This window comes from Centroberyx gerrardi, chromosome 5, assembly GCF_048128805.1.
Source record: "Centroberyx gerrardi isolate f3 chromosome 5, fCenGer3.hap1.cur.20231027, whole genome shotgun sequence".
Taxonomy (NCBI): Eukaryota; Metazoa; Chordata; class Actinopteri; order Beryciformes; family Berycidae; genus Centroberyx; species Centroberyx gerrardi.
Window position 1 is genome coordinate 6,367,535 of NC_136001.1, and position 23,501 is coordinate 6,391,035.

Consider the following 23,501-nt stretch of genomic DNA (forward strand, 5'->3'; position numbering starts at 1 on the left):
CGAGTGTGGGGATCATAACCCGCTTTTTGATACTTAGAAAACAAATTTAGGTTTTTAAATGCATTCCTTTCCAGTTTCTGAGAGATCTTGGGAGACTTTATAGCAGTGCATTTGCACCGAGCAGATATTTGCCCTATAATTTTCCATGATGGAATAACGTGATGTAAGCTCAAGAACTCTTTTCTTTCTTTCTGTCTTTCTTACTTTCTTTCTTACTCCCTCCTCTCTCTGTAATTTCTCACACGCTGCCATTTGTTTTAATAACTCTGAGCCTGTACCCACAGGTCACCGTGCCACCCAGGCTTACCTATTTATTTCATACATGCATAATTAAATATCCTCCTGTAAAAACAATAGAGTCACGTTCCCAAAATAAATTAAATCGGAGCAAACACCAATTTAAAGGCGGAACGAGCTGTCGAGGCGCTTTATTGAGATGTATGAGCTGGAGGGGCCACGCTAAATCACCTGAGGAGGAAGGTGACAGTGTTTTATTTGCCGACAGTATTCCTCCTGCACAGTCGATTACATCTCGAGCTCCCCCCGGCCTCCGCATTCCCAAAACACGAGCCTGGTATACTTAACAGTGCTTGTAATGACTTGGTTTAAGCATGTCAAGATTGTGAGAAATAAAAGATAAATCATATATGAATGATGGAATTGTTGTTTTTTTTTTGTCTTAGAGTGTTCAGCCTACACATTTAATGGTTGAATAAATATACCTCTTGGGTCTTTCCAAAAATACTCAGCTCTATCACATAGAGTGGTGAAATGAAACATTGCAGCGCCCGATTGAAAGCATTTACTGTAAAAAGTTATTGCGTTTGAATCGCCGTGATAAGCAGTTCAATCACTTATTCAGAGAACAATAGTCTGACTTACATAATGTCTGGGATTTCTTCCCAACAGGTTGGGCTATTAGTTGCTTTGTCCTTGTTCCCTATGCCTCCTCACACTCATAAATGTGCAGCACAACATCCTGCCAACTCTTTGCCTCTTAAATTCCTGTAATTACGTTCCACATCGTGAGCACCTCTTAGCCCTGATAAGATTAAGATTCAGATGGAAAAACGCTGTGGCTGTTCCTGAGTCCTCCCACTCCCCTCGTTCGCATCTCCCTCTCTCTGTCAGCCCCTTCTACATAGCCCATAGCTTTGCCCACTGGTTTTAATATTAACCCTCTTAATTAAACCTTGCCTCTCCTTGCAATACGCAGAAGACCTTGGATATATCTACTTGGGTGAACCTTTAATTTGCTGCTTTCTTTGTTCCCAGTTCTACCTCTGGTCTCCACAATGTTTTCCAGCTCTACTGTAACAAATCGGAGTGAGAATATGAGCAAATTGCCTAAACTTTTGATAACAGATTCAGACCGTATACAGTATATTCTCCTAGCAGTAGGTGCGGTAATGCTGAAACAAAAACAACACAACATATTGTGCCCTCCAGGCCCCAAACCACCCAACTCTGCTGTGGCTTAGGGTTATGACTTTCATTTGGAATGATGTATTTGCACGTATAAATGATAAAACACAGAGAGAATACAGAATACAAAATGTTTAGGTTAGAGGAAGAACCCCCAAGGGGTTTGAAAAAAAAACTATAATTGAGACACATCAAGGAGGAAAATTGTAGAAAAACAACAAAATACACAAATAACAAAGGGAAATGAAATCAACTTGTAAATAACATAAACGGTGCGAGCATTAACACAATCTCTAGGGAACATTAGTATACTGTGCCATCTCCAGAACACTTTTGAAATTATCAAAGCACTTTTAGACGTTTTTTCAATGCTTCCACTTTTCTTCCTTTTTCTTCCACCCTTTCCCACCCTGCACCGAGAGTTTTTGGCTCGTCAGATGCTCAGACTTGCAGAAACATTGAACATAATTTCCACTGTGGGGTGTTTGATCTTTGTCCAAATAGATAATTAGCTGGAGATGCCACTAGCACGCCACCCACCGTCTCCCTGTCACACTCATGCTGCGAGGAGACACTGGCACACATAGAAACTGATCCGTTTCCCCTGGCATCAGTGATAGAGGATTCTTGAGGGTTTTTGGAGTGTTTTTCCCGTCTTGGGCTATTTATAGCGCCATTTACCCTGCAGGTTATCAGCATAATTTATTTTGGTTTAGCGACTGACTGGGCGACACTCAATCCGACTCTTCGAGAAATCATGGAGAGTAAACCCACCAAATCTCACTTTACATACCTTTTTAGGCAGATATAAGCCTTAATCAGGCAAATTTATAGTATAGTATCATAGTAGGTGGTATCAAACTGATACCTGAGGGTATTTTGAGGAGTAAAAAAAGGTGAAATCAATGCTTTTCTGAAAATATAACTGATGTTTATTTATATTTGGTGGTTGTTTTACCTCATGTTGATCACCAACAGGAGGTTTATCCCTTTTTTTATTGATTACTGTTGCGCGTTAAAGTGCTATCTACCTGTATAGGATGGTAAACGTAGGCCTACATGATGCCAGTGTCTTACATTCATTAAAAATGTGTCATATTCTCACCATGCCAGTTTCGCACATTTCTCCCATTCATCAGACCTTACACTCAGAGTTTTTTTCCCCTCCTGTCGATCATATGCTGGCCTCAGGGCCTGCGTGTGTGCCAGGCTCCCACAGTGGTGTTACGACTACACCTCCAAACAGCCTGTGTGGTTAAATGGGTGCTGAGATCCTGGGAGACTCCCAGCCATGGAGGTCCCGCGGGCTCATCAGGATAGTGTGTGTGTGTGTGTGTGTGTGTGTGTGTGTGTGTGATCTGCTTCAGTGCAGGCTCCGCATGAAGATCTGCAGGCAGTAGTACTGATGGAAGATCCGTGAACGATTTGTTTGTGGCGAACGACTATTAATGTAGTTCTACTACTTAAGTCACTCTTTGCATTCCTCCACCTAAGTAAATAATTTTGCTTATTCCACAAACTTAAGTAATGTTATGTTCCCGTCATTTAGGCTAGATCCTAAACTACTGTGTGCGACGTAATTATATACTTTGTTTGCATATTTATGAAAATAAACACCTTTTATTTTTATTTGTTTTACTCACCATTCAACTGCTAAAATGTTCCTTTGACATATAACTGTGTAGAGCTGGAACGTATGCACAGTCTGCAAAGTCTCTTGCATATGTGCAGCATGGGATCCACATGACCTAATATTCTCTCTGTTTGCTATTTCTCATCGTTTTTTTATTCACACTCGCTTTTTATTTGACCTAGACTATTTTTTAGTTTAGTTATTTGTAGCATTTCCTACCTTTATATATGTTGACAAGAGATGAACACAAAATAAATGCGCTTGGTTCTCATTGATTGCGTCTACACAGTTCTCATTGATTGAACGGCACCCTGCGTTCAAGCGAAGTCGGGTTGTACTTTTCTCCAAGTCGGGAATACGTCACAACTCGGCTATCCGAGTAGTTTGCGTTCACGTGCTTTATGGTTGGAAAATTGGAGAACATTTCCTCAACTGTTTACACACATTTAACGTTAGCAATCGAGCTAGCGATAGCCTAGCTAGCAAGCAATCTTCAGCTATTTCAGGGGATCATGAATGTAAATACCACAGGAAATTGAATGCACTAGTTATCAAGGAATATCCATGTCTTTTGTGTTTACACTTGTGGTTGATTTTCGGCTTTATTGTATGAAATTTCTTATGTTCACGTACGACTCGGTTCAGCCATGTTGGAAAGAGCGATTACGTCAAAACTCGGCGAATTCGTGCTGCATCTGCAATCTCAATTTCTCCGACTTGATCATCCAACATAATAAGGTGTTCATGTGCCGCTCCCTGGCCGAAAACTCGTTCGGACCATAAATCTGACACCACGCTTGAATGCAGCGACACTCTGCTGTCCACTTTCGTGAGTGTGGGCTGCCCTCTAGCGGTACTGAGTAGATGTTACATCCTTCACAACTCTTTTAAGTGTATATAGATTGAACAAGAATCATGCGGAGCCAACCCACCCTTTCGACACTTGTTCATCGTTCACCGGAAGGCTTCCCTCTCTCACCCGCACATAATGGTCAACTGAATCAAATGAACGAAAGAATCAGTTGAACGATTCTTTTTACAGAGCGACTCAAAGAACCGAATCTCATAAAAGAGATGAATTTGGCGTCACTACGCACTTAGAAGCAAATACACATGACATGAAATCTGGGTGTGTTGGGTGTAGGATTGGGGTTGAGGTGTTTTTTCCCCCAAAAAGTAAAGAGGGATGGGTCATCAGAGAAGAACAAAGCAGCAAGAGCAAGGTGTCTTCCATTTCCTTCTCCGCAAAATTGAGGGCAATTTTGGGGAGAAGGAAGGAAATGGAAGAAGGAAATGAGAATGGCTTTTTAGCAGGGAAAAAGAGAATGCTAGAAGACCTTCAAGTGTCTGCTTTGCCAAGTGCGTAATCTCTCTTTCCCCCCCCCAGGCTCTCTCTCCCCTCACTCTCTCTCTCTCTGTCTCTTACCCAGCTCAGAACAAAAGATACCTTGCCAAGTGGAAAGCCCTTCATTATAAGGTGTTTTTCTGATCACACAGGCATATGTGGCTTTTTTCTCTCCTTTTATCTCAGCTGTATTCTTGGCAGAGGGTTGATGTTCGGGGGCAAAACATAATTTCTTGTCTGTGACTAATTGTGACTAAGAACATATGCGTACTAGAAATAGCTTGTCATCAGCGGAGACAGGTGGCCATTATGATTCACTGGAAACTCAAAAAGGAGCTCTTTTTTGCGGTTCGGTCTGAGGAGAGCGATCCCACCTTTTTTTTTCTTTTTTTTTTCTTATGCCTACTACGTAGTTGTTGCTGCCTTGTCCTAAGAATTTCATTGTTCAGAATGACCTTGTGTTATACTGTGCATTTGATAAATAAAACACTTTGACTTTGACTTTGACCTCTTGAATCACTGGAATACACAGGAATATGTGTTACTTTCTCACAGGTCTACCCTCGGTACCTGCCCACTGTGCTGTGAAGATAACAGTATCTGTTCTGAGTGCAGCTTTCTGACGTCCATTAGCGACCCTCGGGTCCTCAGCGCTGATTCTTCAGCATACTGTCACTGGTTTATATTTATCTTCACGCTATGGGGGGTTACATGGCATAAGAACTAAGGTAGTGTGTGTTCCCCAAATCCAACCGGTCGTCTAGTGTGTGATCCCACAAATCCAACTGGCAAAAGTGCAGAAATGCCAGATGCGTGTGCGATGTCCAATCCTTTCGGTCTGTTCATTCGCATTGTGCGTTGCCAACTTCAGCCTGAAGATAGAAATCCATGTGAACAGACGCAGTATCCGAAATAATCACAGTAACACTTTGAGGTTGTTCTTGTAAATCCAGAGTCCTGCTGAGGAGTGCTAACACAATAGTTAGAAAGACTTTCAGTGTGTCTTGGCAGGCTGGGGATTCTGCCATCCTGCTCAACATGCTGTGGTTTTGGGGTTCGGCTCGTGACCTTTGACATGTGCTGTCTCTCCTTTGTTTCCCCCCTGTTTCTCTCTGGTAAAGCAGATAGGCCATGAAGTCATCCAAAAAGAAAGTAATTTTCTGAAATAATTGCTCAGGCTTTTCAAATGATCCACGCCAGATTGATGCTGCTACGTTTTTTTATCCCTTTCATATAAAATATAAAGTATATAAAGTACATGAAGCTTGTCGGAGTGAGATCCAGTGCAGCTCCATACCGGGTTAGCAGTGGGAAATCCTGTTCTTCCTATCACCCAACCCCAATCCCTACCTCACAGTGCCAGGAAAAGGAGGTCAGGGCAACCCCCGGAGACTTCAGCTTCCCCACAACCAGCCAATAGCCGACACCTCTCATAACCCTTCCATTAACAGACACAATATACGCCCATGATTTATTAATCAGTAAATCAATCCAAATAACAGGTAGAATGCAATTCTGAGATGAAATGAAGATGCCCTGTTCCTGCCATTAGAGAGACACTCTTAATTGACTCCATGCTAAAATAGCCTAGATAAATATGCAATAAGCTGAGAGAGAGCTGAGCGGATTGTGTTATCTTCGGGGCGAGTCTTCAAATTCTCTCAATTAATAGCAGCTCACCGCTTCGTGACAAAAATTACGCTCTCTCCTTGTGTTTTTTTTTCCACCTCACACTTGACGCGAGGGAGTTGCCATTAGCCGTTTCCTCAAGTGTAATGATGGTAATAAGCGCGGCAGGGATTGTACCAATCGCTGATGACGAGTGGTCCCCCCCCCCCTCCCAGCCCCTCCTAGATGCCCCCCCCCCCCTCAGTCCCGCCGGCCATTTATTATTAACAGCGACCTAATAGCTGCTCGCTGGGCTTTGGGTCTAACCTAGATAGGATGCTGTCTCAGCTGCTGCTCCGTCCAGACTGCTCACTTCGGATCGGAGGCGACACCATGCATATTGTATTAGAAAATACCAAAATGGATGCCGCACTGCCAGAGGTTGGTGAGTTTCTGTCGGGTAAAATCAAGACTGGGGTTTCCCAAAAAAGTATCATCTTCTGTTTGTTTTTTTCATTCTAAATCACCGGGCAAAGCGGATCCTAGTGCTGTAAGAGGCTTGAGGTCGGTGGGCGATTTTACACGCCGACCCAATTCACCTGCAAGTGCCTGACTCTGACCTCGTTTCATTTAAAACATTATTTTTGCCAGTGTTTGAAGTCTCTTGCCGTTATCGTGTTTTTTCCCCTGGAACAAAAGTCGATGTTTGTTTCTATGTAGGCCAAAACGCAAAACTGGAACGCTTCCAGCAAGACAACAATGGCATTTTTCCTCTCTTCCTACTTACTCACTTAGTGTCGTGTTCTGCTCTAAAACTCTTCGATAATCCACTTAAATATCAATGAAAAGGGAATTACCCACAATGCCCCTCACTGCCAATTAAAAGCTTTCCTCCCGTCCTCTATTAAATTTCTCATCACATCTCACAGGAGGGCGAGAGCGCGAGGCACGCAAAACAAACATGCATAATGAATCGGCCTCCTTTTCCTGAAAAAGGCCAACGTACATGTTTTATCTCTCATTAACTGCTCCAGGCGGACACTGGAGAAGGGCACATCTTCCTCTTCTTCTCATCTGCAATTCTTTCTCATTGTCTCTCTCTCTCTCTCTCTCTTCTTTGTGGATGTAGCTCCCTCCCTTGAGTTACGCCTGACACGGTTTCCAGTGAATTATGTATTAAAAATAACAATCTACTACAGTCACCTTCGCTCTCTTTCCAATCTGTTTGTACATGCAGTGTCCTTTTTAGGTAATCACATTGCTATTTTGGGGTCTCTCTCTCCTCTAGATGCCGGGCCGGGTCCGTTCATTTTGCTGGCTTTGGCTCGTGGAACTGTCCGACTTCCCCAAACTGCAAATAGCCTGATAATGAATTTATAGCAGCGGCCCCCAAGACAAGCAGAGTCAGTGACTGAGCTGTAATTGAAAACTCCAGCGCGATGCTCCGCTATTATTTCATTCATTCATTCATAAGGTAGACAAGAGGAGAGGCAATGTTGTCCGGGGGGCTCTGCTTTCCCCACACACACACACACACACACACACACACACACGGACACATACACACACTCAAATGAATAATTAGACTTATCTTTTTGGGTTTGGTAGCGGGAGGCTGCTCTTTAGCTGATTATTATCAGGGAGAGCGATGGAACGAAGGAGGGAGGTAGGAAGAAAGGGAGGGAGAGATGTCTTTGTCAAGTACAGGCTCTAATTGGAGTGGAAGAAAGAAGAAAGAGAACTGCTGAAACCTCCTCTAATCCCTTTTTTCTCATCTTTTTTTTCTTTCTCCTTCTTGTTGCCATCCACTGGCTGTGTATACAAGTGAACAATAATACGACTATTGCCAACAGTCCGATTAAGGCAGTAGTGCACTTAAAGTGGTAATCCGCAAGATTTTTGCTTTTTTATTTTGACTTCAGCTGTGGTGCTCAATGCTCATTGCTGTGGTGTTTCTGCACTGCACTTCCCATAGATCACCTGTCAATCAAACAGTGTGGGCGGAGCTTGGATTTTCTGTTGATGCAGTTTGAGTTTCTCTTTTCTTTGTCTGTTCGAACTGAACTACTGAAGGCGTACAGGGCGAGAACTGCTGCCTTGTTAGCGTGGGTGCTAGCTAGCAAACAGCTCGCATGTTAATAAAATCTCAGCTGGCATGGGGTTAGCGTTATTCAGTCGCTGAATGATAGAGGACAGCATTGAGCCAGAAATTACACATGGTACCTTTAAAGCTGCAATAAGCGATTTTTCCGACCACCAGAGGGCAACAGAAATCGCAACACATTTGTAAATAAAGCACAGCAAAGCTGCTGCACTACGGAGGCCTAGAAGGACAAATGGAAGGATAAATGCTAATAGCTAAGCTAAACGTAACTGCTGAGAAGTGTCGCCGGTTAACAGTCTCACTTTGCCAGATCTTTCTCCTGCTGAAGGTTACATGTCCCATATGACAAGTGAAGAGGCAGGTAGCAAGTTTACTAGTTGAACAAGTTTACTCATTCGCTTCATGGATTCCACCATGGCGAGAATTTTTTTTCAGGAATGGGAGGGGGAGAGCGCTGCTTTGAAACAGCAAGGGAGGAGATGAGCTAGTTTTTAAAAAAATGAAAAGCTATGGACCAGGAGGAGCGGAATTTGACAACAAGCTTTAGAAAAGAGGTGAAGACAGCAACACAGCTGGCTGCTGTGTGGATATTGGTTTATATCATTATGTCTCGTTAGTTTCAGGATTGGTTATAAGGTCTGATATCGTTTATTGCAGGTTTAAGAGCACACAATGAAATATCAAAACATTAGCATCAGTCCAGACTGCGGTTTGCCCTCTGCCCGTTTCATTTTGTTATGCTAGGCTTTCCAAGCATGAGGAGCATCTTGGTGCAGTTATTCGGCGCCAACCAAGTTGGAACGGCATTGTTCTCACCTGGCCAAACAAACCAAACTTGAGGCGTAAACACTCCGGCACACAACTAAACACTCCAAACATGCTTGGTGTGAACACTCTCTCACTCTCAGTCTCTCTCTCACACACTCCCTGACTCTTTCCCTATTTTTTTTTTATTTCCTTTTCTATTCCTTCCACTTATCGTCAACCTGACTCGCCCTCCCACAGCCACTCTACCTATTCCCAGCCCCAGACCGCTTCCCTCTCCTCCCTCCATCCTCGCCTCTCTCTGGAGAACATGAAAGCTTTTCATCAGAGTGCTGGGTAATTGAATGAGCTGCTCCTGCTGTCAGTCGCCCTGTCATCCCCATCAGTGGGTGACAGGAGAGAGAGGGATTGAGGGTGGGAGGGGAGGGACAGCAGAGGCCAACCTTGTCACACACACTACGGGTACCACCCCCCCCCCCCCCCCCCCCCAACCCCCCATTCCCTCGCTTGTAATCAAAATGAACATCGGTCTCCCCATGCAGAATGCCCCATGGGGAGAACCACTTTGAGAAAGGGAAAACCTCACACATTGTCGGGAATGGACACGCACACAGACAGACACACACACGTGATTGTGTTACACACCTAGCTGCATACACTTGCATGCTTGCGCAAAACAAACAGGATTCTTTCGCACACATACTTTCACGCACATCCCAACACAAGCACACACGTAATTACATGTCTGCCAACAAACACACACATGTTACATGCAGGTGTTATATGCAGACACACACACACACACACACACACACACACACACACACACACCAAGTTATTCTTGCCTTTCCTCTTCCATGTCCATATTTCCATAACAGTACAGTAGGTGAGCAGCAGAGAATTGGGGCAGAATTGGAAACGGCAGCTTTTGACTGCAACCAAGCCACCCAACCCCCCCCCTCCTCCGAGTGTGTATACCGTCTCATCATAGGGTTCGAGAAAATGGAAAGCGACATCAGGAAGAATTAGGGAATGATGGAGAGTTCAGAGACAAAAGAGAAAGCTCCGTCCTGCAGCTCCCCAACACCTTTCTGCCCTCAGAGCCCCGAGGCTACCGCAAGCCCGGCAAACAGCCGAGGTTCAAAGTACATGGACGAGCTGCGGAAAGGCTCAGATGACTGGCAGCTATTGAGGGGACCGTCTAGCATGGTAATCACTCCTGTTCATTTAAGATTGAAGCCTAAAACTTGGCAACCCAGTTCAGTGGAGCCTCTGGAGGGTTCGTTCATGTGTGCGCAAACTCAGCCTGTTTCCCTGGGAACCCTGTTATCTGCTATCATTCTAATAATGAATGCATGCTTGGAGAGTGACAAGTGGTATCTGATCGTGACAGTTTGCAAACTTCATGGAAGCCAAGCAGGCTGTCGATGTGGTGACAGCTTGTCTTGCAGCTTGGTGAGAGCATATTGTTGGATTGGTGGCTGTTTCTCTGACCATTATAACATTCCATGCCAACAATACACTTTTTGGTGTATGGGGGGGGGGGATTCGAACCCAGGATGTCGGATGTTTTTTTGTATATTTTTATTATCAAAAATATATTGTACAATCCAACAAATATAATACAGGTAATAGTCAAATATTCAAGATGATACAAACGTACACAATTGCAGGCTGAAACCCCCTATCAAAACGATGTGTGGGTGTGCGGTAGATTCTGTATCATCGTTCTACTGTTTCATTGCATCAAATGTAGCCAAAACAAATCAGAACGTACTCAAAAACTTCAACATACTCTGAAATAACTTCAACAAGTTCCAGTTGCGAGTTTTACTTTCATGCCAGCGGCCCTTTTGCCCAGAAGCATACCAAACGGATATAGATGGTTTTTCATCTGCAGGATTCAATATGAAGCAAGCCTAACAAGCTTAGGCCCTCCGCTGTAGAGACACCTCAACAGTAGCATCTCATGACACACAGCAGGCAGGTATAGCAGGCTTATATTACACCTGCTCTATATATATCCCCCCGGCGGAGCTTCAGCCTCTGTGGAATTCTCTGGAAATCCCACTATTATTATTACCGATTACATATCGCCATGGCAACAATTCGTCCGCGGTGAAGCTGGGGTCACCGTCGCGCTGACCAGGGAGGACATCTCTCTCTCTTTTGACTGAAAATGAAGTGTGGCCTATGTGGGGCAAACCGCTGGAGGTCATCACCGCAGCCTTAATTGACGAGCTGAGAAGAGAGCGCTCCGTTTTCTCTGAAGGTGGGAATCACACTGTAAAATGAAAAAGTAATACATTCTTTCTTTTAGCTGCCACAAACTTAGAAGTGCATCTTTACTAATTGTGCTCTTATATCTCTAAGAAACTTGATGGAAACATTCTTTATGTTCTCTGGAATTGTTGTTGTCCCATTTACTGCAATTCACATACACTTGACATTACCACCAACCATTTTCCAAAGCATACCATGCTTGTCTAGATGTTTGAATGTGTTTTTCCTTCCTTCCAGGCAGCCATTGGCTTCCATTCATTTCAGTACGGTGTGAAAATGGCCTTGCAGAGACTTCAAACTTGCTTGAGATGGGTAATCCATCACAGTGAACATACCGCCCGGGTTTATTTTTGTCAAAGTTATTTTATTATTATGTGGCACGCATTGATTTGAAAAGTCTGCGCGTCTTCTGGTGCATTCACATGCCGGTGGGAAGTGCCGACATCCAGGACTTCAAAGTCGGCATCGCATTTACGCGCTATTTGGTCGGCAAATCAAACCCAGGAGACAAACGATAAGCAAACATGGACATCGTGAAAAGGATGATGTGGATGTGTCTTCCTCTTGCTTTAAAAAAAGTTATGGTAGTGTAGTTAGTCAATGGGCAAAAACATGCATTTGACTGCATATTTTATACACTGTTGTATGTTGGTGGTCTTCAACTTTTATGTTTATTTTGATGCTGCTGTCCTGACCAGTTTTCCCTTGAAAAAGAGACTCTTCTGGTTAAAATGTAGGTTAAAGAAAATGATTAAAACAAATCTCAACCCCCTTGCGATGCATTCAATTAGCATCTAATCAATAATAATAATAATAATAATAAACTTTATTTATAGAGCACTTTTCATACAAACGATGCAGTTCAAAGTGCTTTACATTAAAAAATAAAAATAAAATGCTTGATATTAAAAGAAATACAAATTGAAAACATACAAATTAAAACAAGGGCAAATGGAAAGGAGTAGCAATAAATTGGAAAGGAGTAGCAATAAATAATAGACTCTATTATATAATACAACAAAGTTAGCGCTTCAAACCAAAATGTGAACGTCAGAGATGTAATTATTTTAGTTGGTTTTCTTCTAGCTGTCAGGATGTGCAGAAAATAAAGCAACAACATGAGTCACTATCTTTAGATACCACAGTGACTAAAAATGTGATCAGTGGAGTCAAAAGGGAAAAAAAATGAATGGCCAGACAGTCTTTATGGTGCAGAAGCTAAAAAGCCTTTCTTGCTGTGGCTGCAATTTGATTAGCATTTTTAAGAATAAGACAGCACCCTTTACTCCGCTAGAAAAAGTCTTAAATTCCAAGTTGCAGTTCAGTCAGTTAGATGAAACTCTGAAGTTACTTGGCAATTGGGTGAGATATTTTATTGATATCGTTTGAAGGCTTGTTTAATCTTGGCTCATGAATATTGGATGACCATTGTTAATGATCTCTCTCTCCTTATTCCATGCTGTCTATATCGCAGTACAAGGAGGCTTGAGCGAGCCGTCCCCATTTCTCTCTTTTCACAGTTTCTGACGTTTGAAATTGCATGTCAAAAGCGATGTCTGAAGTTTTGAAAAAAATACCCAAATATGGTATGCAATTCGCAATGGAATTTTGACTTTACAAATCACAGAAATGGCCATCTTGCATGGGATTACAATCACTGACAATCTCTGAAATGATTGCAAATCACTATACCCCAGATAATATCAGTCCTATGTGACTGGGGCGTTCTCCTGCAGCACCTCATAGAATGAGGTGCCTTCTGCACCTCATTCTATATGGAAACATGGCAGGGGGAATTATGCCGAGTTACGTAAACCTGAGATTCTCAGGATGACATACATATTGTATAACCTCTCTGTGGCCATGTAAGGACATCCAGTGGAGGAGAGCGAATCCTGCTCTCGCACAACATGATTAACCGGGGCTCTCGGCAGCGAATGTGGGCCGCAAGCCGCAGCCCTCCTGACTAAGTGGTGTGCGATGCAGGGGATCCCCATCAAAACTATAAATAAATGCATGGAAATTAATCTGCGTGCGCTATTTCCACATGAATCAAGTAGCGCCTGGATTGCTTCCATTGGTTGTGATAGGTGATCTTCGATGTGTGTATGAGGAAGGGGGTGTGTGTGTGTGTGTGTGTGTGTGTGTGTGTGTGTGATTAATGGGGGGTTATATTTATGCATGCCAAAGTATTAAGTAAGTAAGTAAGCTGGTATGATAAAGTATGTATAACAGGTGAAATGCACTCAAAAAAAATCATAACACAAAAGGAGAGAGTTTGGGGATTTTAGTCTGTAGTTTTTCTGTATCTTTGTGTCTGTTTACATTTGTGTAGCTTTGTGCGTGTGTGTGTGTGTGTGTGTGTGTGTGTGTGTGAGCTTGTATAACGTGTGGGAGAGGGGACCCTCAGCAGGCAGTGGAAGATGTGGGAGGAGGACGAGGTATGTGTGGGAAAACTCCTGCTTAGGCGCTCGACACACACACACACACACACACACACTTTTCTTTGATGTCTTCCATCTTTCAGTTATTTACTTCATCCTTGCTGTATCGATTCCTTCCATCCCGCTGTGCTTTTGCTCCAGTCGAGTTGTTGTACCACCGCCGAGCTTTTAGTCGCAGTGTTGGAGGAGTGTGAATAGAACCCTCTGTGACAACCGGTGACTTTGTGTGTGTGTGTGTGTGTGTATACATAGTTTGCTATCTTTGTGAGAATCAGTTTGAGTTTTAGGCCTTCAGAATGCGAAGTGAGGGCATTTTCTTCACTTCTTTAAGGAGCTAATTTAGGGTCAGGACTTGGGTTTAGAGTTAAGGTTAGAATTGGGATTAGGTTTGGGTTAGGGTAAGGGTGAAAGTTAGGCATGTAGTGGAGAGCATTGAGGCTAGGTGTTAGGGAATGAATGTAGTAAATTGAAGGTCCTCACATGTGTAGCAATACAAATATGTGTGTGTGTGTGTGTGTGTGTGTGTGTGTGTGTGTGCCGCAGGTATCCCCTGCCACTCCACGTGACCACGCAAAAAGTCATTATAAGAGCGATCGCTGCCTGAAGGATGCCCATACATCAACATTAGCATTCTTCATTAAAGACTGGAGGGGTGGAGAGATTGATTAGCAAAAAAAAAAAACACAAGGAGGAGGAGGAAGAGAGGAAAATGGAAGGGCGGGAATTAATTCTCATTTTAAGTGACGGGGTTTCAGCTTTTACCTGCCTGAAGGAACGTGCAACCACGTGTTTGTGTGTATGCGTGCGCCAGTGTGTGTGTGTGTGTGTGTGTGTGAAGTCATGGTGCTGTCACAGTGGTGTAAGGAGGCAGAAACAATGGCTGGACTGACTGTGACGCTGAACCATGGTTCAAGGGCACTGGAAACAGCTTTTCAAGGAGGCTGTCACCCCGAAATGTGTGTGTGTGTGTGTGTGGAATATTGTCATCGGTGGTTACCTCCTCAGACTGCCTCTAGCATAATGGATTGTGTATGTGTGTGCGCTTGTGTCTGTGTATGTGTCACGGATGTTTACGACGGCATCCTTGAATCTCGGCCAGCATTTTAATCACAGCGCAGCATCAGTCCACCCGCTCGCAGCGCGCCGTCAAGTGGATGGAACGAATCGCGGCGTCTTGTTGCGAGGCGGAACGTGATTCTTAGCCAAAGGGAATCGTCAAGCAGATGATAAAGGTTCCTCAACTTTTTCCATGTTTTTTTTTTACTCCTCATGAAAACTTTCAATAATGAACTCATTTTCTCTCAGCCTATAATCCCCTTGCACACGGCTACATGGCAGTCAAGACCACGAAGAGATAGTGTTAGTGTTTGGCCCTGCGTAGCTCCATGCAATGCACTAATGATGGTAATGATATTTATACACTTGATTTATATAGCGCTTATCTAAAAACAGAGTTCACAAAGTGCTTTACATAAAAAAAAGAAAAATCAGGAGGAATAGAACAAAAGGGGTAAAAATAAACAACGCAAGGGGTCCAAAGGAATTCATAGATAAAAAAAGAATACAGGAAGTGAAACGTTTGCATTTGCAGCTGGTCTCTAAAAGTCTTAAGAAGAGATTTAAGATGATACTGATTACTAGCTACAGTATGTTTCCTTCCAACTGTCAAGCAAATTTTGAGCAAACGTTTTGAATGTCACAAAAAATAAAATGCAAATTTGTTGCTTTTTCCATTTTTGGAAGTAGTCGGAGTGAAGAAATATGTTTAGAGAAATGGATGAAATGTATGGAGAAGTCGGGATTGCAGATGTAGCACAAATTGGCCGAGTTTTGATGTAATCGCTCTTTCCAACATGGCTGAACAGAGTCGTACATGAACGTAAGAAATTTCATACAATAAAGCCGAAAATGAACTACAGGTACAAATTTAAAAGACATGGATATATTCCTTGATAACTATAGTGCTATGGCATTCAATTTCCTATGGTATTTACATTCATGATCCCCTGCAAAAGCTGAAGATTGCTTGCTAGCTAGGCTATCGCTAGCTCGATTGCTAACGTTAGCCTAGAAGGCTGGCAGTGTGTGTAAACAGTTGAGGAAACGTTCTCCGATTTTCCAACCACAAAGCACGTGAACGTATTGTGACATATTCCCGACTCTGAGAAAAGTACAACCCGATATCGCCTGAACGCAGGGTTATACATGTTAGAAACAACACGTATGATATTCGAATGTACCAACTAATGGTCATAAGACCATAGACACATAGGACATTTGTGCAGGTCATGGCTATAGGAGCTTGGAAATTGGTGAGAAAATTGTTCTCTTCATGTCTAACACCTAGTGATTCCCAAAGAAACAGCAGAACAGAAAGTACCAAGCCTCCCGCTTTAACTGGGGATTCCCCCTTCTGAAGACGTGAATGATTTCAGCCCACAGTTTCCAATCCAGATCCAATTTCAATACAATTACAGAGATTGTGCCGTAATTCATCACCGGATGAAAAGTCCAATCTCCCCTTGAGAGAAATTAGTATGTGGGAATTGAATTTAGATCAGCAGCAGAGGGATTGGCGATGTGTCCTTGTGTGTAGGAGATGAGAAATCCTCTTCCTCTCCACCCCCATCTGTCTCCTCCCATGGCTGCTAATTGTGTCTGCTGAGAATCTGGTCTGGGGTCAGCACCTCTGTCACTGGTGCTATGATTAGTCACCAGAATGAAAAGTGAGGGGCTGCAATGAGATCAGCAGATGGACAGCTAGTGATAATATGATCTGCGGCAAAAGATAGCCTCAAGATCTCTATCTTGTGTGTGTGTGTGTGTGTGTGTGTGTGGTTCAGTCCACATTGAGAGAGAGCACATCAAATACCATGCAGTCAACATACAGTAATGGCAATGCCAGGATATTAATTAAGGATATAAGGCTAATCAAAATAAATAATATACAAATCAATAAACTATACTGTTCTATTGCATTGCATTGTTCTATTGCAACAATACACAGTTATATTAATAACAATATCTATAATAAATAACATATACATATTGATTCCAATAGCAAATACAGAAAATATAAAAAATAGAATGTAACATTAATAAACATTATTGTCTAATATTCTTAAAAATTTTAGTTGATGTTGGTTAATGTGCATTGTTCCTGTCAACAAATAAACATAAACAACAACAAAACGTGACAACCGTGAACAAATTGCAGTTGATGACAATAAACCAGCTGAACAGGAGAAAAGTACATTTATGAAGGCTATCATGTAAACAAATTTGAATTTGATTTAAAAACATTGTACATCTTACAACTACTACATTAGGCTCATCAGCATTAGAAATAAACACAGAAGTTAGTTAACATTTCACTGTTAACAATTTTCTCTGTGTTTTTAATATTAAAGTGGCAATCCTCAAAATACTTGTTTTGTTGCTGTCATGTTTTTTCTTTTAGTCTCCATCTTTGGTGCTCAGCGCTCATAGCTGTGGTGTTTCTGCACTGCACTTCCCAGAGATCACCTGTCACTCAATCAGTGTGTCCAACACTGTGACTTTGTCTTTTTCCTTGGGTTCTCTGTTGCTGCAGTTTGAGTTGCTGTAGGTGGAAAGAAAGTAAGAAAGCAGAGCATGGACTTCACATGGGTCCTTCACAGCACACATCACTGTCACGGCTAATCACAGGACTGTAGCACATACATCCACTCATGACTCGCTCAGATCTTGTTTGGCTCCCTCCCTCTTTCTGTCGTTGGTGTTTGCTTTTTTTAGTCCTCAACCTTTCTCTCTCTCTTTCTCTCTCTCTCTCTCTCCAGTGGGATTCCTGGGAAGAAGTGTGGAAGCATCCTCTTCACAGCCGAGGAGCTCAGTAACTGCCGGGTTAGTATCATATCATACTCAGTACACATTGTTTCTCCTGGCCTCCAGACACACACACACACACACACACACACACACACACACACACTCACACACAGGTCAGAAAGTCAAACACTCCAGTCTAAAGTCATGACAGTCACGTTCTCCAGTGCCTTTTTTTAACTTTGCGAGCTGAATTCAAATGACCTGCGACCCGCCTAACTTCCACTGGTGTTTCAGAATGAAGAAGTGTTGCTCATCTTCTCATTTTGTCATCTGCTGCAAGTGGGGAGGAAAGTGAAATTATTTTTTACCATTTTTTCAAAGTAACGTCGACAACTGCTCATGAATTATTTATCCGGCCTTTTATAGTCCGCTTTTCTTGCCACGGTGGGTAAATAATTAGACACTCCCAATCAAAGAGAGAAAACACACGCATGCAAACACCGTGCACAAACACATACACTGCAACAGTTATGCAATCACATCCGCCTGTCCACACACACACACACACACACACACACACACACACACACAGATTCTCCTGGAAGAACGATTTGAATAATGAAGGAGCTATAATGTATACATAGGATCAAGGAAATGAAATGAGTAAATCATACATATGGATGGGAGGAAGGTTAGGAACGTCACACCGGAGGCTAAACTGTGGAGCAGTGAAATGTCGGGACTCCAAAGAGTCCTGGAGGTGTTCATTGTTTGTAACTCAAAGCTTACATTCCCATTTAACATTTAACCACAGTGCTGAAGCTAAAGTCAAATTCAGGTCAGTCTGGGTGAGCACTGTTTACAGCACAATCATTTTCTACGAATCATCGCTGTTCTTGGTTGAGCTGTATCTAATTCATAAAAGGAAGAAAAAGTTATATTATTTTAACAATGAATCTTCAAACCATAGCTATGAATTTTCATGCGATCCACTTCTTGGTTACACAAACATGCAATGACACAGATAGAAATCCAAGCATGTAGTGGGCAGGCTTGGGCGATATCCAAAATGTAATATTGCGATACTCTCCCGCCAAGATATCGCGATATATATGATATATGTGATTTTTTTATTATATTTATGAATTTTTTTTACTATCCAACCACTAGTAGATTATAGGTTTTTAAGTTTAAAAGCTTGTACAATAGTATGTAAGCAACACATGGTGGGATATTCAATATCGCGGGAAATACCGCGATATTCACAAAATATCACTATATTCGATAATATCGAATATCGGCCAAGCCTAGTAATGGGGTTCAGTTTATCCACATTTTGAGTCTGACATAAATCTTTATGACATAAATTCATACTATACATTACAGTAAGCAGTATCAAACTGATGTAAGTTACATGAAGATTGGGTCAGTCAAGGGAAAAAACGAATTAACGCTTTTGTAAAAGTGTAACTTTGTTTTACACCGGTGATTGTAATGCCTTCATGGGAAAGAATCTATACTTGTTAATGCAAAATAACATGTAAACTAAGCTAAAATAAAATATAACAAATGGAAAATATGAAAGCAAATGTGTGTTGTTCTCCCAGGATATAGCCACCATGCAGTTGTGTGCCAACAAGCTGGACAAAAAGGATTTCTTCGGAAAGTCCGACCCCTTCTTGGTCTTCTACCGGAGCAACGAGGATGGGACGTAAGTGTGTGTGTGTGTGTGTGTGGCATGTGAGAATCCTCTACAGCACAGTCCATCTGTTAGTCCTTCAGGCAAGTCAAGTGTGTCAGTCCACTGTCATAACACTGTTCTTGTTACTGACAGCCACTGAAAACATGCCAGCCGAATTCTCTGTTGGATCCAGTTCCATGAGGAGTTTGAAAGCTTTCAGTAAGGAGGAAGACTAATAGATTTTCCTGCCATTGAGACATGAGGAGAAAGGTCTAATCTGTACTTACAACTGAATATTACAGACATTACTGTTTCAAATGTTCTTTTGACTCTTTCGATCTGCTGTGTCTATAGTGTCAGATTGTCAAGGACAGATTTAACCAAGTTGATATAGTGCAAGAAACTGTCTGTATCACTGTATGTAGTTAGATTTGAATACCCATCCTTGAAGCAAAATGGTAGACCCATATAAAAGGGTTAGCTGACTTTACTCTGAGGCATTTTAGCAGTATTAAGCACTGCTGGAACTGGGGATCACACATGCAACCTATTCCACAGCTAACCCTGTTCCTCACATCTCTACTGTGTTTGAAATCCAGTAATTATGCCACCAGATCACAGGACTGCTAGACTGGTTTCGGAGTCTATGCACCTTATAAAACATGGGCAACTTTGTGGTATGTGGATTGTATGGATCTTGCTGTCCTGGTGGGAGTGCCGATTAAAACACCGGAGAGTGGATGGACTTTAAAGCTTTTCATATTTATTCAATCACAAGAGATGAACGATATGGATGAATGTGAAATCAGGATGGTTTGAAAAGGTAAAACACATCAAAAGGAATCACATACTGCTCTTTGACTGAAGTTGGCAGTAAGCTGGAGGTCAGCCCTCCCCTGGAGACTGCTGATTGGCTGTTGTTTGGGGGATTGACAGCGGTTACCTCCGAGAGTTAGCACACACCTTATAATTCAAAAAGACTGCAAAGCACTTTGAAACTAGAATTCTTTGTCCCCCTCAATAATTTTAAAGCAATATCTCACATTTTCTGCGAATGCTATTTATAATCTCTGTCGCTGGAATGTTGAGTTGTACTGAATTTCTGTTCTCAGGTCTGTTGAAAAACACATCTCGATCTCAGCGAGACTACCCGACTGCATGAAGGATAAATGAAAAATAACATTCATTTTTCCAGATGGATCCTGTTTGTGTTGAGCTGCCTGTCTGTGTTCGCAGGTTCACCATCTGCCATAAGACCGAGGTGATCAAGAACAACCTGAACCCGGTTTGGCAGCCGTTCACCATCCCTGTCCGAGCGCTCTGCAACGGAGACTACGACAGGTGAGGGACAGCGCAGGGGTCAGAGGTCAGAGGTCAAAGGTCAAAGGTTATGGTCTGAGACTGTGTGTCAGTAAAGTCTAGATGATGTTTTACACTTATATGTGGATATTAGGGTTAAGACCCAGCTGATAATTGGCATTTTATTACAAATCAGATCTGATCCAGTCAGTGTCATTCTCCTCTGATATGATGCAGTTTGATTGATTACATATTTATTGTAGAATTGATCAATACTACAGTGGTTGTCTATGGCAAGACCTTTATCTGAATTGATTCTAATGAAATATGTTGATCAGATTCCATACAAGTATCCATGAATATGTTTTATTATTTTAGTAGTATTAGTAGTATTATTCTGGGTTTCAATGGAGGGTTTCAGTGTCCCATGACAAGAACAAAACTGTCAAACTTCCTACAAAGGTGCTTATAGAAAAACTTGCTGAATGTGTCACGTTACATAGCAGTCATATTTGGTCTTGATGTTGATCATGACAGGATGTCAGTATCTGCCAACAACAACAACAACAACAACAACAAGAGTATCAGTGCAGCAATCAAACACTTTTTTTTTTATCTTGTTCACGTCTCTAGTCCTAGTATTCCATCAGACAAACAATGTTTTGGCTCAGTTTTATGTCATGGGTTAGGGTTACATTCTGATGTTCTAGGCCTAGGCTTGTCAACACCAGCTATTCATGATGAAACAAGAGGTGTTGTTTATCAGTCTACTGCCACAGCGAGAGCAATTTGTTTATGACAATATGACATATTAGCAGAAAGTGTGTGAAGAAGAGACTGCACTCCTGCTCTGTGGTGGTCAGAATAATGCCAGCAGTCGGCCGTGCTTCCAGTCTCAGGCCAGTGCTGGTGTTATTGGGACCAACATGGAGGCAATGCACAAACACACACACAAATGTATGTACTATACTTGTTAGGACCTTCCATTGACTACATTGACCCCTGACCCCTAACCTTAACCCTTATCCTAACCTAAGTCTAATTCTATTCTTAACCCTAAACCCAAGTCCTGACCCTAACTAGCCCCTTGTAGAAGTGAGGACCAGCAAAATGTTCTCACTTTGAAGGGTTTTCCTCATCTTTATATCCTTGTTCAGGCATTTGGTCTTCATAAGGATACAAGTACACACACACACACAGTGCACACACACACACACCAACTTTCACTTTTTGCCTCAAACTAAAATATTGATCAAAATGCTGTTAAGTGACGAGAACATAGACACCAAAATCATCCCTGTGTCTCCAGTAGATCATTGGATCCAGTGCTCCATGCTAACACTTTAGCATACACTATGTTGAGTGCCACTAGCATTGCATGAAGTGAAGGTGGTGGATGATGATCAAAATCACTGCATACATGGTTGCTCATCTGAAATACTTACTTATTTAATAGCTATAGTGAGCTAATAATACACCATTGACAACATTTTATTACTAAAGCCAGTCTTCTTACTTTGGATAATGCTAGTGTCCTACTATCGCTCAACATAGTGTATGCTAAAGTTTTAGCATGGAGCTACTATCTCTCAACATAGTGTATGCTAAAGTTTTAGCATGGAGCTACTATCTCTCAACATAGTGTATGCTAAAGTGTTAGCATGGAGCACCAGGGCCAATGAACTATTGGGGACACATGGTTGGTGTCCATGTTCTTATCACTGAACGGGTAAGTTGACCAACGTCATGTGTTGTGCTGTGTCTATGTTATGGGTGTCATTTTTAACTATTTTATGTTTATTTTAAAATACACTGTGTTTGGAAGACTAGAAATGTGCTATAGCCTATAAGTAAAGTTTACTTACTGACTTGCTTTACCCCTGTCAATACATCTCTCCTCTCTAGTGTCCAACTCATTCCTCATTGCTTCTCTCTCTCACCATCACACTCTTTCTCTTCACTGTGAATCTCACCTCACCTCTCTGTCCGTCTTGTCTCACCTCTCTCCAGGACGGTCAAGGTGGACGTTTATGATTGGGACAGAGATGGAAGGTAAACCATAGCTCTCTCTCTCTTTCTCTCTCTCTTTCTCTTTCTTTTGCTTCGTTCATTTTCAGCTCCAGACTGAATCTCCCTCAAATGTCACGCCTTGTTCTTTCTGACCCGAGGAGGGGAGTCCTCTTGGTCTTATTAGTTAGCCGGTATTATAAGAGACGAGGGCCTCCAGCACACATTGGATGATAAATGAAAAACCGCTGCCAGGCGAAAGGTTGCTGCTAAGACGGCAAGAGGACATGGTTTATGAGTGTTGACTGGCTATATTTCTAGAGCATCGGCATCGCTCTCTTTTTCTTCTTTTTACTAGTGCTGTTACTCTATCTCCCCTGCCTCATTCCCCTTTCTCCATCAATATGTCCCTTATCTATACCTCACTTTCACGCTTCCTATCTCTCTCTTCACCTACATCACCCCTGTCTTCCTTTTCCTGCCCATCTCTCCGCCTCTCTCTATTATTTCATCCTCTCTCCTTCCCCGTTGGGCAGTAAACTCGCTCTTTGCCCCTGGAGGATTCCCCTCTAAATACCAGCATTACACTGGCAGCGGCGGTGTCACGCAGTGCTTCAGGTGATGATATATTGAGATGCCGAGATGATCTTAGGGCGTACAGGGAGTTGATATTTACTCGTTTGATGATGCCGGAAGGGATTTTCAGCTTTAGATGAAATAATTACGTGTTTAAACTCATGGAATATGCCCTCCTGTTTTTGAAGGATCCTCTCAAGAGGATGAGATTTAGAGTTAAGAGTCAGGACCCAAATTTATAGATTGGACAAATGGGAGTAAATCCGCCATTTTAGACTTGAAATAGGTCACAGACCTTTTTCTGGTGGGTACCCACATGACAGGTGTGTGTTTTAGTAATCTTGACGCTGAGTGAGACTCAAAATGTATTCAAAATTAGGTCCTGGGCAGAAAACGGTTTCTCATTCAGAGGGAGGCATGGTATACTTTATTCTAAGTGTGGGATTGGAACCGCTGCTGTTACTGTAAAGGGACGAAGTATGAAGGTCTGTTCCTGCGTCATTGACCTGCTGGTCCACACAAAG

At 42.3% G+C, this 23,501-nt stretch overlaps 1 protein-coding gene across 1 annotated transcript in view; it reads left to right on the forward strand.

Moving 5' to 3' along the window:
* LOC139912426 (copine-9-like) overlaps nucleotides 1–23,501 on the forward strand; it is a 110,808-nt gene that overhangs the window by 53,464 nt on the left and 33,843 nt on the right. The window contains exons 8-11 of the mRNA XM_071900211.2: nucleotides 17,426–17,489; nucleotides 19,022–19,125; nucleotides 20,332–20,436; nucleotides 22,405–22,446. Coding sequence (XP_071756312.1) covers nucleotides 17,426–17,489; nucleotides 19,022–19,125; nucleotides 20,332–20,436; nucleotides 22,405–22,446 — 315 coding nt within the window. The remainder of the gene's footprint in view (nucleotides 1–17,425; nucleotides 17,490–19,021; nucleotides 19,126–20,331; nucleotides 20,437–22,404; nucleotides 22,447–23,501) is intronic.